Source organism: Amblyomma americanum, chromosome 5, assembly GCF_052857255.1.
Source record: "Amblyomma americanum isolate KBUSLIRL-KWMA chromosome 5, ASM5285725v1, whole genome shotgun sequence".
NCBI classification, from domain to species: Eukaryota; Metazoa; Arthropoda; class Arachnida; order Ixodida; family Ixodidae; genus Amblyomma; species Amblyomma americanum.
The window spans coordinates 208,828,509-208,844,491 of NC_135501.1; the positions used below are offsets into that span (position 1 = coordinate 208,828,509).

At 47.4% G+C, this 15,983-nt stretch overlaps 1 protein-coding gene across 1 annotated transcript in view; it reads left to right on the forward strand.

Annotated features, from left to right (window-relative positions):
- The window catches only part of LOC144133543 (cysteine-rich motor neuron 1 protein-like), a 148,762-nt gene that overhangs the window by 107,884 nt on the left and 24,895 nt on the right, over window positions 1-15,983 (forward strand). The window contains exon 3 of the mRNA XM_077666711.1: window positions 11,115-11,284. Coding sequence (XP_077522837.1) covers window positions 11,115-11,284 — 170 coding nt within the window. The remainder of the gene's footprint in view (window positions 1-11,114; window positions 11,285-15,983) is intronic.

A 15,983-nucleotide genomic window follows, 5' to 3' on the forward strand; every position in this document is an offset into this window, starting at 1 on the left:
GGACTCTTTTAATGCAAATCACAGTGGGGCTGGCTTCGTAGCCAGTTGTAAAGCATTTCGTGTATGAGTAACCTAGACGAGTCATGTCCCAACAGAAGTCGACTGTCTGACCCGTGTACGTGATCATGATTAGCAGAATTTAAACAAACCGTGCACAAACTTTTTTAATGCAATTGATCACTCCTCGTGCATAAAGTTTCCCATTTCAGTTTGTTTTATATTGCCGTGAATCTTTGCACCGTTCGTTCGTTCGTTCGCACTCAAAACTGCCGGCACGCGGCTTTATCATTTTGTTTTGTAACGCGAGATGCTACCAGGCTTATCCCATTGATCGTGGTCACGTGCAAATTCTTCCACATTTTTCCAGTTGTCTTTTTGTTCTTTATCTCGAAGGTTTTCCAGTTGTCTTTTGGTTCTTTGTCTCGAAGGTTCCTTGTCAGCTTTAAATTGAGCGCGGCCAAGAACTGCAGGGATTCAGTTCGATGACCACCGAGCACGCTTGAGGCTATCGCCACCGCCAGGTCATTCAGTCCTTAGTGGGCGCGAGTCAGCGCCTTAAAAAGTTTTTTATAGAAGCATTTTCGTCGTCTTCCTGACTGCTAGAGTGTCGTCATCACAATGTGACAGTTTGCATCAGCCTTGAAACATTGACAAAAAAATTATGTAAATGAGCATGAAACAAATAAATAACAAAATAAGCCCGAAGTCTTGTCCCCCCACTCAAAAAAAAAAAGAAGTTCCGGAGTCCCTGTCTGCTATGCTCTATTAACGCACTATGCAAATCATATTGCACGTGCATTGGCGTACAATCTGTTGCGCTATGGAGTGTGTTCTTTTTTTAATTCGTGCTTTATGTATGGTATGGCAGCTACCGATAATTCTAGTCAGTTTTTGTGCTCGCATATGCCTTCGGTCACCTTGTTATTTAAAGAGGGAGCCAGTCTTGAGTGCCTGTGGAGCAATGAATTTTCCTTCTATGTGGCCCTTTTCGAACATAACGTCCGCGTGGACGTTCCATTTTACTCTGAGTGCAGGCAAGATATGGTGAACGCGTTCGTGATCTCAGTGTTCCAAGTGTTTTTAACGACCTGCCTTCTCTTGACGTGGTCTGTTATCCTTTACTATTTATTTATTATCCTGTATTATTTCTTCTTTCTCTCTCCCTCTTTAATTTGCTAATTATTTTAGCTTATGGTGCAAAGTAATATCAGTGGTGTATTATCTGAATTGTCCTTTGCTGCCCGACACTTCCCCACACTCTTGTCTTGGGCAGGTCCATATGTGTAATGTGTGATTACTCCTGTTTGTAAAACGGCAGTCTCGCTAATGCGCACCGCCACATGAAGCAACAGTTGGGGTTTAAAGAAAGGATTCGGCCGTAAATTAAGAAGGCGTGTTGGTGTGCCTGGGCCTGTGGCCTTATGCAGCTGAATGGTATTTAACTCCGGCGCCTTTGCGACCACCTTGAACTGATTATCGCATTATAATTTCGCTATTTGTTTTAATGGAGTTTTTTTTTCCAATAGTAATAACTCGACTTCAGTACAACAGAAGCTCGTGAAACCTAAACTAAGCTGAATGAGAAAATTATGGGCCTTTCTTTTCCTAATCGATTATTTTATTGAATAGAACCCAGAGGCTAAGCGATGAACCCATTCATGAAATGCCCAACGATTGAACATAAACAATACTGTTCGGCGAGCATCAGCGGGTGGGTAAGGTTTATGTCGTCGCAGGCGTGTACGGTTACCTGCCAAGAAATAAAAAGTTTTCCCACTTGAAGTCACGAAATGGGAACCTTTAAAATCCTTTTTGCGGCGAAACGCCGCACAGCTGCAGAAGGTTGCATAAAATATTTATTTAGAGAGGGAGCAGAGTGTGCATTCCCCGCCAGGAAGGAATAAGAGTGGTTTCTCCTTTTGGGGGCTAACTGCGTTGGCGCAACCATATTAGCCCCTCATCGCTCCCTTTGGAGATGAACTGCGATGGTACGTTAACTACAGTTAGCCTCTCTACGGACAAATGGTTCGTCGCCTGGAGTCCTATTTACCGTTTCTCGGCTCTGATTGCAGAGTAAACCCGTGAAGTTTGAAGAAGACGCGCAGTCCGTCTACGCCGCGTTTGGGATTTTCTTGTTTCCCCCAACACCCGCAGAAAACGGATTGTGTCGGCGACCGCAGAGAGGGCTTTTATCCCCGCAGCAGCAGCGGTTGAGCAACAGCTAGTCGTTTCGGCCGGCTTCAAAGACGGAACGCGTCTTGTTGCGCAACCCCCCTTGAGCGTCGTGTGCTACATTCCACAGCGTCTTCCGCAGTCCCCCCCGGCTGTGCTTCGTATACAGCGGCTGGACTCGCGCGCCTATACGAAAAGGCCGATGATTACGGCGACGACCACGCCATTTCTCTAGAGACAAACCTATATACTTTAACCCCCCCCCTCCCCCCCCCCCCCTGCTTCCTTACTTCGCTCTATCAAGCTTTAGCAACGCGCACGCCGGCACGTGCCGGCACTGATAATCTGTCAGGGGATTTGCTCCGTGTTACGCGACGAGATGGGTTATCTGTGGTTTTACCCCTGCGGGGTCTTTTCATTTCATATCATTTCATTTATTTATACTGTCAGCCCTGATCACGGGCTATAACAGGAGTGGGTAATGTGATTAAAAAAAAACAACAATGACACAAACATTGAAACGGACACAAAATTCGGTACATAGAGTGTTCGCCACTTATACAAAATAAAACTCTGGCATATAATTCGTGCACACGATAAAGCATTCTGCAGCTTATCTTAGAATTCCCTAAGTGATTGTGAAGTGACAACAGAGGTTGGTAGCATGTTGACTTCATTCCTTAATGGTTCCTGGGAAAGAACTATTTAAAGCAATCATTTCGGACAGTGGGCTTTGGTATGTACAAGTTGTGGCGATTGCGGGGTATAACACGCATAACACGCATAAGCGGAAACACCGAAAGGCACAGCTCTTCGTCCGTCTCTGTCTCTCCTCGTTGCGAGCGGCCCATTTTATTTCGTTTTTTTTTTGCCAGCTCGCACTGTTCCGTCTCTCCTCGAGTTCGTTCCATTCTTTTTGTTGTTGTTGTTGTTTATTGCATTTCGTCTACTAAAGTTTTACATCGAAGCTGTTACATGCCCCGCTTGTGGCGCTGGCGTAACAGGTCACGTGATATGGCTGACCGATCACGTCACAGGCAGCAAGGGGCCGTCCGAGCGCGCTGTGCACTGTTGTTGGTTGAGTCTCTTCATTGTAACGTAGATAGCTGAATAGAAGCACGAAGCAGCTGCGCTTGTCGAACGCAACAGTGAGAAAGCGTAACTGTAGAGGCACTTTTTCTCCGGCTTTCCAGTGCGAGAGCACTCCTTGACAAGGCGAAACCGGCTCACCGGTTTGCGTGATGCTTGACCTTGAGGGTAAACTTGGGCAAATAATAAAAAAATATTGGCGCGATTGGGATTCGAACCAGCTGCGACGCAAAGAGATCGGCTTTGCTGGCCACTGCACTAGACTATCGATTCGTAGCAGCCGATCGCGCCTCGTGTGAAGCTAAAATACACTTTTGCGCTGTGCATTTCACATCGTCGTCATCAACTAGTATCAAATATTCGCGCTTTGAGGTATGTGGCGGCCCTCGTGCGCCTGTGTGCGTCAGCGGCAAGGGGAGACAGCTGTCGGACCACCGATATCGAGATCGGCAGAGGCTCCTCCACTTCCTTTGGTTGTTTAGTTTCCTGCCCCCCCCCCCCCCCCCCCCCCCCCCCCCCCCCCCCCGCTCATTCGGAACGCCTGCGTACACTGCTTCCCCTATACAGCAACTGAGACATTCCAGCGCCCTGGGAGGAGTGTTTAAAGCGGCAAAATGTATCCCATCGGCAAGACAAAAATAGAGACAGTCGTCACGCCGTCAGAAAGGCATTAACAAAGAGAGCATCGCTTTCAGGGGACGAGTGCATGCGTCGCCTGGCCGATAGGGTACCAAAGTACACGGACGGCGTTGTTGTACGGCGCACCCCGCGAGATTTCCGTCCGAATATACATACAAGCTTGTCGGACGTGATAGGGCCCAAACAGAGTCGTGTAACGCATAGAGAGGAGAGGGGGGCGCTAAGTGCCCCCACGCCCGCGAAAGCGGGACCTTATAGGTCGGCCGCGGCGTGGTGCTCGTGGTTGCAAAGACACGCACACATAGGCATGCAGGCGGTGAGGGTGAAAGAAGCCCCGGAGATCGTTCGATATGAAACGACACCGCCGCCCCGCTCTGCGCTGCGTGCCTGGACGTTTACGGGCGTTGACATCTGGGCGCCGGGCTGCGGTGGGACTTTCGTGTTATGTGGCCGCCGCGCATGGGCGACGTCGGCTGTCGCGCTGCGAATACGAAAAACACCCCATCGAGGAGAGGTGTGCACTGATTAAGCGGGTAGCGGTGCTTGCCGTTTTATTAGAGTAAGATGGGTGTAAGGACCGCTCTGGGAGTAAAACGTGTCAGCTGACGTTTTTAGCGTGCCGGGTGCGTACTATCGGAGACGTATACCGGTTTATACCGGACGCCGGCTGCGCACGCGCAGTGGCTCCCCCTCACCGAAACAACGCCACTGCGCATGCGCAAGAGGGGTCCGCCATAAACCGGTATACGTCTCCGGTGTGCTAAAAACGTCTAGCAAGAGCTACAGAAAACCGCAAACTATATCCACGCAGTCACGCAAACAGGTGTGCGTTTTTCACTTTCCTGTACTGAGTGGTTCGGGGAGGCGTATGCAGCTTAATTACGGAGTAAACTCTGTGCACGGTTCCCGCGAGGGTGCCACGAGTTTCCATAATAAAGTTTCCACCACCACCACGAGTTAAGTTGGAGAAAAGAAAGTTTCCACCGTACGCAGCCAATACGAACGAAGATAAGCGCAGTCCAGAGTAGCTATTGTCGTTGCGAAACGTGGAACGCCTCCCCGTGATAACTAGAAGGGACGCGCGTATAAATGAAGAACGGAGCTGCATTCAGCACCGCTATGACTTCCTCCTCTTATCCGCGCGGGGTCAGCGCCACCAACATCGGCCTCGACCGGGACGCATTTGCTTTGCCTGTGTTTGTCTTGTCCGTGTTGCTACTGCGTTGCTTAGGTTAGGTTAGATCATGAAACAAAATAGTAAGCAAAGTGCCGGGCATCTCAACCGCGTAGTGAGTGAAGGAATGAAGTGACAAGGTGGACAGATTCGGCAATGCTTTCCTCAACTAGAGAGCCATATCTGGACTCTTATAACCAGATACGGACGTATCAAGTGTAGGGTGCATGTACGCAGTGTACATACACCCACGTGTACGCAGTGGTGTATGTAACACGACGAAAGGCTGGAGACATATATTATAATGGGCATATCGTCTCCTGCTCGGCTTTGAAATGCTGAAGCTACGCGCTGTTCCATAAAATGGCGCCCGTGACGTCAGGTGAATCCCTCAGATTGGGCATCTATGAGTCTGTGATACTGGGCCGCTCACTCCTTGAGAGGCACATATCTGGAAGATCTGTCGACATCTAGCAAAACCTAGTCCGGTCTGCTTGCTATTTCACATGAGTGCATATACAGGGTGTTTCTCCTCAGACTATACGATTTCTAAAAATAGGGGTTTTTTTTTTTTAGTTAGAAGAGCGCTTTTTTCGGCATAGCATTTTCAGCAGTGGAATAGATCAGGAGAATGGAGCTATAGGACGTGCTAACTAGTAGGCTGGTTAACAAATATTGAATAGTTAACTTTTAACTATTATTGTTAGACTGCTTAATTATTGAGAGGCGTGTACCCATCATAAGTAATATTGATATCAGTTATAGAATTTAGAAAACGCGGTTCCCCTCGGCGCTGTGATCCAACGAACAATGGCTACTTCGCGACAAAATGCGTGCGCTTTCGAGAAGCTTGCAGGCAAAGCAACCTCTAGAGCTCCAGTGGGTGCCGGCTCACTGTGGGAACCCTGGAAACGAGGCTGCCGATAAATTGTCCCGAGGTTTGATTTGCCGGGCTCAGGACAGTCTCGATCCAGGATTCTCGAGAGAGCGGGCCCACACCTTTGCAGAGCCACGGCCGGTCTTGAGGGGGCGCGCGCTCTCGCGCTCCTCTCGAGACCGGCCGTGGCAGAGCTCACGCAAATACCCCGTTTGGACCGTCGGACTTACCCCCCTCCTCACCGCTCTCTTACGCACTCCCAACAGATCCTCTCCGGACGCCTCCAGACCCGCTCTCTGTCATCCCCTCAGCTGTTATCCCACTATTGTGGCACATCCCCTGCATGCTCCCTGTGCGGTGACCCTCACGCCACACTCTCCCACATCCTTTTCGGCTGCCCTGCTGACCCTCCCCCCGCAGGGTCAGCACGCCATCTCGATCTGGGAGGTCCTGCTCACGTCTGCAGACCCGACATCGCAGCTTGCTGCGGTGACGTACTCGGGCTGCCGACGTCATGTCCCGACACGACCGACTTGACGCAGTGCGGGACCGGGCAGCGGCCCAGGGACCCAGCAGGGTCTGAAACTCGCTTGCAGCAATAAAGTTTTTATGTCTGTGTGTCCAGTGCACGCAGCCATCTAAATACCAAAATTTATTGGCCCACAGCGCCGGGGGTAACCGCGTTTTCAAAGTTCTAAACACTGATGTGGATATTGTTTCCGGTGGGCTACACGCTGTTGGGATTCAGGTGGCGTGACTGGGCCGGAGAAGAGACGAGGACGATCGGAGGAAGAAAACTTGGAAAACTTTATACAAGGACTATTTACATTATGTACAAGTACGGGCAACTGAGAGTTCTTCTCAGTAAAGAGAGCTTCATAGGAGTCGGGAGTCTCTGATACCTCTCAAGAAGGGGGGCTCTCTCTGGCCTCAAACCAGCAGCTCCTTAAATACTCTTCGTATTCCCCAGATCCCTAGCTGGGGAATACAGTTCGAAGAATGATGTCCAATCACACGATGGCACTGATGGTACCACCCACGGCAGCTCGGTCGAGGGAAAGGGAACAGGACCCGGTCACGTTGTCGTCCCCGCGGCTTCCAGGTGGCCGCGCACGTGCGTCCGGAGGGCAGCTGCATGACACAGGGATGCTGGCTGTCTCCCGGCAGGTGTCGAAAGAGCTTGTACTGGTGACCGGAACGCGTAAGCTCTGTCGCAGGTGCGGCACTTGGGCCATTGTTCAAATCCAGCGTGACTGAAGGGGACCACACTGATACCGCACTTCGTCGTGGCGAGGACCGGAACGAATACGCTTAAGGTCGTCGCTGGCATTCCTGTTGAGCGCTATCGTCGCTGCTTCCGGCATTCCTGCTTGAACACGTGGGGACGCTGTTGTCGTCGTTGCCTCTGGCAGTCCTGCAGTCACGTCTCCCCCAGAGGACTCACCCACCCTCGCGGTGGTCTTCAGGGAATCCTCCCCATGCCCAACTTCGCCGAATTCCACAGCAGGAAGGAAGCGCGAGCACAAAAACGCCTCTCAATAATTAAAACGCCTAACAGTAATAGTTAAAAGTTTACTTTGAACATTAGTTAACCAGTCTGCTGTTAGCACGTCTTAGCTGTATTCCGATGTACTACATCGCTAACAACCTTGAGCCGAAAAAAGCGCCCTTCAAAAAGCCTATTTATTAAAACTTGTGCAAAGTCTTAGGTGAAACACCCTGCACATGTGGGTGCTCGTTTCATCCTAGCACGCATCTGCACCTGCAGGACGCAGACGGGTGATCGACGCATCGGGCCGAGACACGAGGTCGTCACACGGCATCGTCTCTTCCGCTTTGGTTTGCAACGCGCAGAGAAACTATAACTGTTTCGTGGACGATTTTCAGGCGCGCTCGTCGCAAGCGGCCGCCTTTGTGCACCTGCCGGTTAGGACACCCCCGGAACAGAAGAGGTCCGCGCACGCAATCGCTACGGCATCGCTCCACATTTCGGGCGGGGTGTCTACATACAGCGCGCCTCACCACGTCGTCGAGCGGGCAGGCGACCTTGAAGGCAAGGACGCCGCCGCTTGCTTACCTGTCCGATATGGGGCCAATTTCTCCCTCTCCCACCAAGGGGAGCGCCCGTTGGGCAACTGTGTATGGGCGCCTTTAATCGCGCCGGCCGGCCGGTGCGGCGAAACAAGGCCCGGGAGGACGCCAGTCAGGAGTGCGCGTGGACGGTGCGTTTACTCCCGCTGAGTCTAGTCGGCGTGAACTGCAGCGAGCGCCGTCGCTCCGTCCGCTGATGCCAACTTGAGATAGTGCGGTACACAGTGTAACGGATGTGTGCGCTGTTGCAATCCGCTTCTTCGCAGAATACAAACTGCGCTGTGCATTCATTATGCTTGCCGAGTGGGTTCCCACGCCGTGATGATGTTGGTTGTATGTTTACCTCCTCGAGGAGGACGGGACATTATCTGGGACAAGCGGAGTCGGTCGTTACGTTGTAACCTGGCGTTCACCTGCTGGCCCTTAAAGGGGCCCCGAGTAAAGTTTTGTTCGCCGCTTCATAAATATCCTCCAGCAAGAATTTTTTTTTAATGCGTTTTGTGGAAGCTGAGTTATCTGTTGTCAAAATTTGAATTTACGTGTCTTCCCGCCTTTCCTTCTTCTCTTGTCACTTTTTGGAAGGCTGGAATGTCGCCGCTCCTCAACACCACTAGGCTCCTCCGCGGCTGCTGACGCGCTTGGGAGAAGCGGGAGAGGGGGCGGAGCTTCCAGCCGCGGCCATGGTAGCTGCGTGACGTCAGGAAGAGATGTGACGGCGAACCAATGACAGCTCAATATCAGCCTGGGCAATAAGGAGATAGCGAAATGACCAGCCCCCCCCCCCCCCCTTTTTTTTTTAATGCGAAAGCATTTCTAGGCTATGTCGGTGTGGTCGTGTCACCAAAACGCGTCTGCAGCAGTTGTGGCGTTCTCAGAAGAGGTAGCGTCAAACGAATGGTTGTAACCTGTAATCGATAGAGGATGATGTGAGGATGATGCCCCCAAAAATTATGCCAATAGGACGATTAGTTAATTAGAGCCAATAAGGTAAAAAAAATGTCGAAATAGCGCGGACGTCGATATAGTGAGGACGGGAAAACAGCAGTGGACAGTCAAATAGTAGAAAATTGTGCAAAAGAGCGAAATAAAAGTTTGAAATGAATTGAAAGTGTTTTATGAATGAAAGTAATCAATTAAAAAAAGTTTTATTGATGCTGAGTGATCAGGGAATTATAACAAAAAGTCAATGGACGGTTGAATAGGCTGGACGGGTATATAGTCAGCGGGCAGGAACAAACCGCGGCGCCAAATTTGAAAACTCAAAATGGGTGATGGAGATGAAAAGAGGGTATGATCAGAATAAATCGATAATTAATCAATTAGTTAATGATTGGTCAGTGAAAAAATGAACAATAGGTAATTAGGCATTCGATAGATGGCCAATTGGGTAATCAATGATCGGTCAATGAATCGATAATTGGGGGTATAATCAGAGTAAAACTGGTTAATTAAGGTGCATAATTATGGAAAAAAGAATTAAGGGAACGGGAAAGCAACCATTGCGCCGAATTTGTAAGCCGACCAGTGTCGAGGAGGCGTCAACGCTTTCGCATTCCTCAATGCAGGTAGCTGCAGTGATCTCTTAATTTTTTTAATCTGGATCCAAGTGCTGTTGATGGCTTGGTCCAATGGAACCCGCGAAGCGTGTCAAGCTGCAAACTTGACAGCAAGGTGCCACTTGCGATATGATAGTGTCCTTGTAGTAGACCATCACGTCCAAATAGCTATGCGCGTGAACATAGGCGCCATAGGTATTTTCTTAAAAGAGGGCAGATGACAAAGATCATTGCAGCGCCTTCGCCTTGTGGTTCATGTCATCTGAGAAGCTGTGGATATTGCAGGACAAAATATTTAGCCCCTATAGCTGGCGTCTTTCATAGCCCACGTGTCATTTTGGGACATTAAACGCTGCAATTTACAATGTACAGTTTCGAGTGGGTGACCTACAAGTCATTCTTTGTACTGGGCCAGCTAATGGCTGTAAAGATTGTTGGTCCGAATATTAATGCGAAAGCATTACTAATCCCGAGGACAGCCAGCGGCGCCAGTGTGTGCACTCATGGTACAGAAAATCCCAGCGATGGTAATAGGGTGACGTCATCAAGCAAGCAGCCGTATGACGCACACAGCAGGCCAAACGACACCACTTGCGACAATCATATGTCGATCGCGCGCGCGCGCGCGCGCGCACGCACGCACGCACGCACGCACACACACACACACACACACACACACACACACACACACACACACACACACACACACACACACACACACACACACACACACACACACACACACACACACACACACGCACACACGCACACACGCACGCACGCACGCACGCCGACCTCAAAGTGGTGCCAGTTTTCCCGACATTCGTCCCAAGATTGCTAAACAACCATGTGTTGTAGCATTCTGGGTGGTGTCATACGATTTCTCATTGCATATAGCTTACATGTGGTAGTCAAGTTGGAGGCTAGCTCACAACAGGGACTCGAACTGATGACATGCACCTTCAATTGTATGCCTTCCCAGACTTTCGTATCAAAATTGTCATGCAACCGTTAGTTGTACAGAGTTTCTGGTAGTGTCATACATGCATGGACACCACTTGAAACGCTGTACGATGCTGTGGCTTTCATAAACTCGTAAAAAGAGCTTTAATGACATACTTACAAACATTACACATAACCCAACGGTTTTGTCATTCCTCTGTGCACTTGCGCATAAATCCTGAGTGACATGTGCCTCCCCCCACAAAAATGAAATTCATGTTGTAAATAGTATCTTGTGTGTTTGTTTTTGTTCTGATTTATTATTCAGCGTCCTGTATCTTGTTTGCTGATTTTGATGTTTTTGAATTTGTTGATGTGTTGTCCACTCCTGCCCAAGGCCTGATAATAAGGCTGGCAGTACCTGTAAAATAAAATAAATAAAATAAACAATGCACCCAGGGACAGTAATGCTGTCGCATTCCCTCACATCAGTAATCTTTTTTGTGTGTTTTTATTGAAGTAGTGCAACACAGTTATTTTGATTGATTGATTAATTGATTGATTGTACTTGCAGGTGTGCCTGCCTTCCCAATGACTGCCTTGGTAAGGACTGCCAGCCTGATGAGGTGCGCCGCCTGGTGAAGACTGGCAACCGCAAGCCCGGGTCCTGCTGTGACACCCACGAATGCGTTCCTGGCAAGTTGAGCCGATTGGGTGCGGCCGTACAAACCGCTACAGATCTTGGTAAGTTTCAACTGAACAATACCTAACAACTATTTTCACGAGTTACGAAATGCACAACCTCTGGCTCTGGAAAGCATGCAGTTCTTATCACTGCCTGATAAATGTAAGGAATCACTTATTGAATTCCAAGGTGGTGTTTTCAGTTCAAAGAAAAATGCTAAAGGCATCATGGTAGCTTCGGAAAATATACTGATAGCTCTCCAGTGCATATACTGGATGTGTCACTTAATTAAGATGGCCTACAATTTTTTAAATAAACTTTTTTTAATGCGAAGTCATTATGTGGCTCACCAGCAATGAAGCCCGGTATTGGCATTGTTAGTCTCCCTATTTATTGAGAGGCGTGTGTAGCCCGTCGTAGGTGACATCCATATCAGTTTGTACAGTTTCATCAGAATACAGCTAAGACATGATAACTAGTAGGCTGGTTAACTAATATTTAGTTGTCAATCTTTTAAATGTTAATGTTAGTCTCCCTATTTATTGAAGGGCGTTTAGGCCGCTGTAGGTGACATCCATACCAGTTTGTACAGTTTCATCAGAATACAGCTAAGACATGATAACTAGTAGGCTGGTTAACTAATATTTAATTGTCAACCTTTTAAATATTAATGTTAGTCTCCCTATTTATTGAGAGGTATGTAGCCCGCCTTAGGTGACGTCCATATCAGTTCGCACAATTTCAAAAATGCAGCTACCCTCGACGCTGTGGCTAAACAAATTCTGCCTGCATCACAGCAAAATACATGCGCTTTCGATAAACTTGCAGGCAAAGTAGCCCCTCCAGTGCATCCAACTCGTTGAAGTAGTCAAAATTTGTTGGGCTGTGCCGACGATAATTGCATTTTCGAAATTCTAAAAACCAATACGGATATTACTTCCGGTGGGCAGTGTGCCTCTCAATAAATAAAGAGACTAGCTCTAATAGTTAAAAGTTAACAATCCGATATTATATAACCTTCCTGCTAGTTAGCACAGCTGTATTCTGATGCGCTGCACCACTGACAATGCTATGCCGAAAAAAGCGTTCTTCTACCGCAAACACTTATTTTTAAAAATAGCAGATCATCTCTGGGTGAAACAGCCAGTGTATCCAGTCCGGTGCACTGGGTATGTACTTTCGTAGACTTTGGCAAGAATGCGGACTTGTGTGGAGCTAGCAAATTTTTTCCATTCCATTGATTCAAAAACATATGGAAGTGCATGGCAGTCAAACTGTTTTGTTGTTAGCACATTTCGCGCTCTCAGTCGCTACGCAAGCTCAGCATCACCAGGAACTCATGCTACTTTGACCAGAGTTCTTCACCTATTGCAGCTCAGCGATGCTCCCATAGATTTCATGCCGCTACCTCCGGAACACTAGCTGACTGGCCTAAGACTCGGATGCATACGGGTTGTGTCAGAACTGATCAGTGGCAAAAGAACAGTGAAAAGAGAAAATAATCTTTTACAAAACATGGGCAAAGGCCCGTTGGCAGCCTCTTAGAAAAGTGGAACCAAGAAATTTTTTAATATTTTGAACCAGTTTCAAAACTCTTAGGATATGGAGTATACTTGCTGTTTGTGTATTGTTGTCGTTATTGATAATGCAAATGTTGGCGTAATTTGTAGCCTACTCTGACAGTAGCTGGCACAGAATATTTAGATATGCATTGAATAAGATAGGTCTAGACAACTGATTTTGGCGTGCTGTTCCCTCACCTAGCTTAAACACCTAATTAGCTATTGCATATCATTGAAGGCGGACTTGACCTCGCCTTATTATGCATGTTTTGATAGGCCATTTGCTAAGTGCTGGTTGCATATGAGGAAAATTTTCTGCAAAGAATGCAGCTTGGATTTTTTCCAGCGGTAATTATTGACACAGACATTAGGCACGTGCCAGAAACGGAAAAAAATGTGAGCCATGGTTTGTAACTTACTTTCTACGTATTCTTAGCACCCACCAATTAGTGCAGTCAAGGACTGTGATAAAATTTCTCTAGTTACAACGTAAAAGAGTTTTCCTGTTTCATATCGCACAGAGTTGAGCCACGTGGACACCTGGTACGCCTGACACGCGTGAGCAACACGAAAGCGATGCATTAATTCTTGCCGTTTAGTGATGCATGTGTGATGCGTGTTTTAAAAGCACCTGGCTATTACGTGTGTGCGGCTTGGGAACCTTGTGCCACAAGGTCCAAGTCAGCTTTGTATGGTTTCTGTCCTGATTCTGCCAGCCCAGTACTTAACTTGCAGACCTTGGGTGGGATTCATTTATTTAGTTTTTCTTTCAACTAATGGCCGGGAAAAACTTTGGGTGAAGATATTACTCAGTTTTGCTTTTGCCATGGCGACAACTGCAGCAGTGGCTTTTGAATCCATACATCTTTCCCTTGTGACCAACTAGCCATCGACACAATGCCTGCCACGATGGCTCAGTGAATATAGCTTTCTTTGCATTTGCGTCACAGTGGCTGCCAAGCTGGTGATCACGGAGCATGGCAAAAGGTCGCGTAATGTCTAATCTGCTTGTCACAAACTGTTGGCTTGCACCGTTGAAGCTGCTATGGTACACCGCCGCCATGACATCTGTGACTTCAAGTGACTCCGCTCGAAGAAAGTGACGCTATCATAACAAGTAATACTCTAACAGATGCCGCAGCAAAAGCAGAGTGTTTCAATGCCTGTTGCAAATCTGTTCTCACTCGTTCAGTGGCACATGACGAAAGTGATGAAAAAGGACGTTTATTGCTGATGTAGCGCCCATGGAAAATGTTTTTTACTGTCGCGGAACCCGACCGCGGCGGCTGCGTTTTTGTGGAGGCGAAACGCTAAGGCGCCCGTGTGCTGTGCGATGTCAGTGCATGTTAAAGATCCCCAGGTGGTCGAAATTATCCCCGGAGCCCTCCACTACGGCACCTCTTTCTTCCTTTCTTCTTTCACTCCCTCATTTCCCCTTCCCTTATGGCGCGGTTCAGGTGTCCAATGATATATGAGACAGATACTGCGCCATTTCCTTTCCCCAAAAAACCAATTATTATTATGTCGCGGAATACAGGTGTTGCTTCAGTGCATCGATATTTCAAAAGCTGCTGGTCCTGACTGTATTCCAAATGCCTTGTTGAAGTCTTCTGAACAAATTGTATCCCCATTCCTGAAAGTTCTCTTTGATAAGTCTTTGAGTCATTCCTGTCATCCTGACAACTGGAAGATTGTGTCTCTTGTACCTATCCATAAATCTGGTCCATGCAGCACTGTTTTTAACTTCCGTCCAATATCGCTGATATTTCCTCCTGCAAAATAATAGAGCATATATTATACACGTGCATAGTAAAACATCAGGACGCTCGTGGCCTATTCAACCCTTACCAACATGGCTTTCGCAAGGGACTCTCCTGCGTGACACAGCTACTAGAATTTACCTTCGACCTTTCCGAAGCACTTGACAATCAAGCAACTGTAGACTGCATTTTCCTAGATTTTTGAAAGGTGTTCAAAAGCGGCATCAGATGTTCTTGATGTTACATCAGGCGTCCCTCAAGGATCAGCCTTAGGACCTTTGCTTTTTTGATGTAGATATATGACATTTTAGACAACGCCATATCATGCATGAGATTGTTTGCAGATGACTTCATATTATACAGAAAACCTATCTGCAATGGTGACTACCAGGCAATTCAAGGCGATCTAGATTCAGTACATGCATGGTGCAAAATATGGAGCATAAATTTAAACTTAGAAAAAACTGTGCGTACAAGATTCTCGAGGAAGGAAGTAACAAATGATTTCCGCTATATCATAAACAGCAAAACCCTAAAAGTAGTTCGTGAGTGGAAATATTTAGTAGGAGTACATTTGACCCCATCTTTAAGTTGGCACTGGCCTATAGACTACATCGTTTCCAAAGCCTCTAAATCCCTCGGCTTCTTACGCAGGAACAATAGCAATTTTCCCCAAGGGACCAGGGAAATTTTACACAAGTCAAACATGCGCTCTGTTTTGGAATAAGCCTGCCCGATATATGATCCTCCCACTGCACTCGATTAAGATAAGCTTGAAAAAGTGCAAAGCAGATCTGCGTTCTAAGTAAGTCAGCCAAAGATATATTCTATTTAGTGCTACACTTTCTAAACAAGCATTAGGCTGGAAATCATTAGAACATCGCAGAGCTATGCTTTGTTTACAGCTCTTTCATTACATTGACCATTCCCGAACTGGTATCCCACGGGAAAAATACACCTTTCACCTCATTATGTGTCCTTATGCCTGGATCATGACAAAAAAGTGCGTGAGAACAAGTGCAAAACTGAATCTTTTAGTTCTTTTTTCCCGAAAAATAATTTCCCAATGGGACTGATTGCCCTCATCTGTCGTTGCCTGCACGACTAGTGACACGTTTTGCTCTTCATTAGAAGGTCTGGCAGTTCTGAAATGACGCACTCCTTCTGCCCTTTTTTCTTTTTCTTTTCTTATGGCTTCATTTCACTGCAGACAAGGTCTGTTGGTTGCGACTAGCTGTGATAACTTTTTTTCCTATTTATTATCAATGCTCATATACATGTGTGTTTCTGTTTTGTAGTGTATTATGTAAGTGCATGTGTGTGTTCCCATTTCGTACTAGTTCTAATGCCATCCCAATGTAGTGATGAGGAGGTGTTCATATCTGTTTCAACTGATCTCACAACCAATTTTCTGAAGCTTTGTTTCTTTTTTTTTT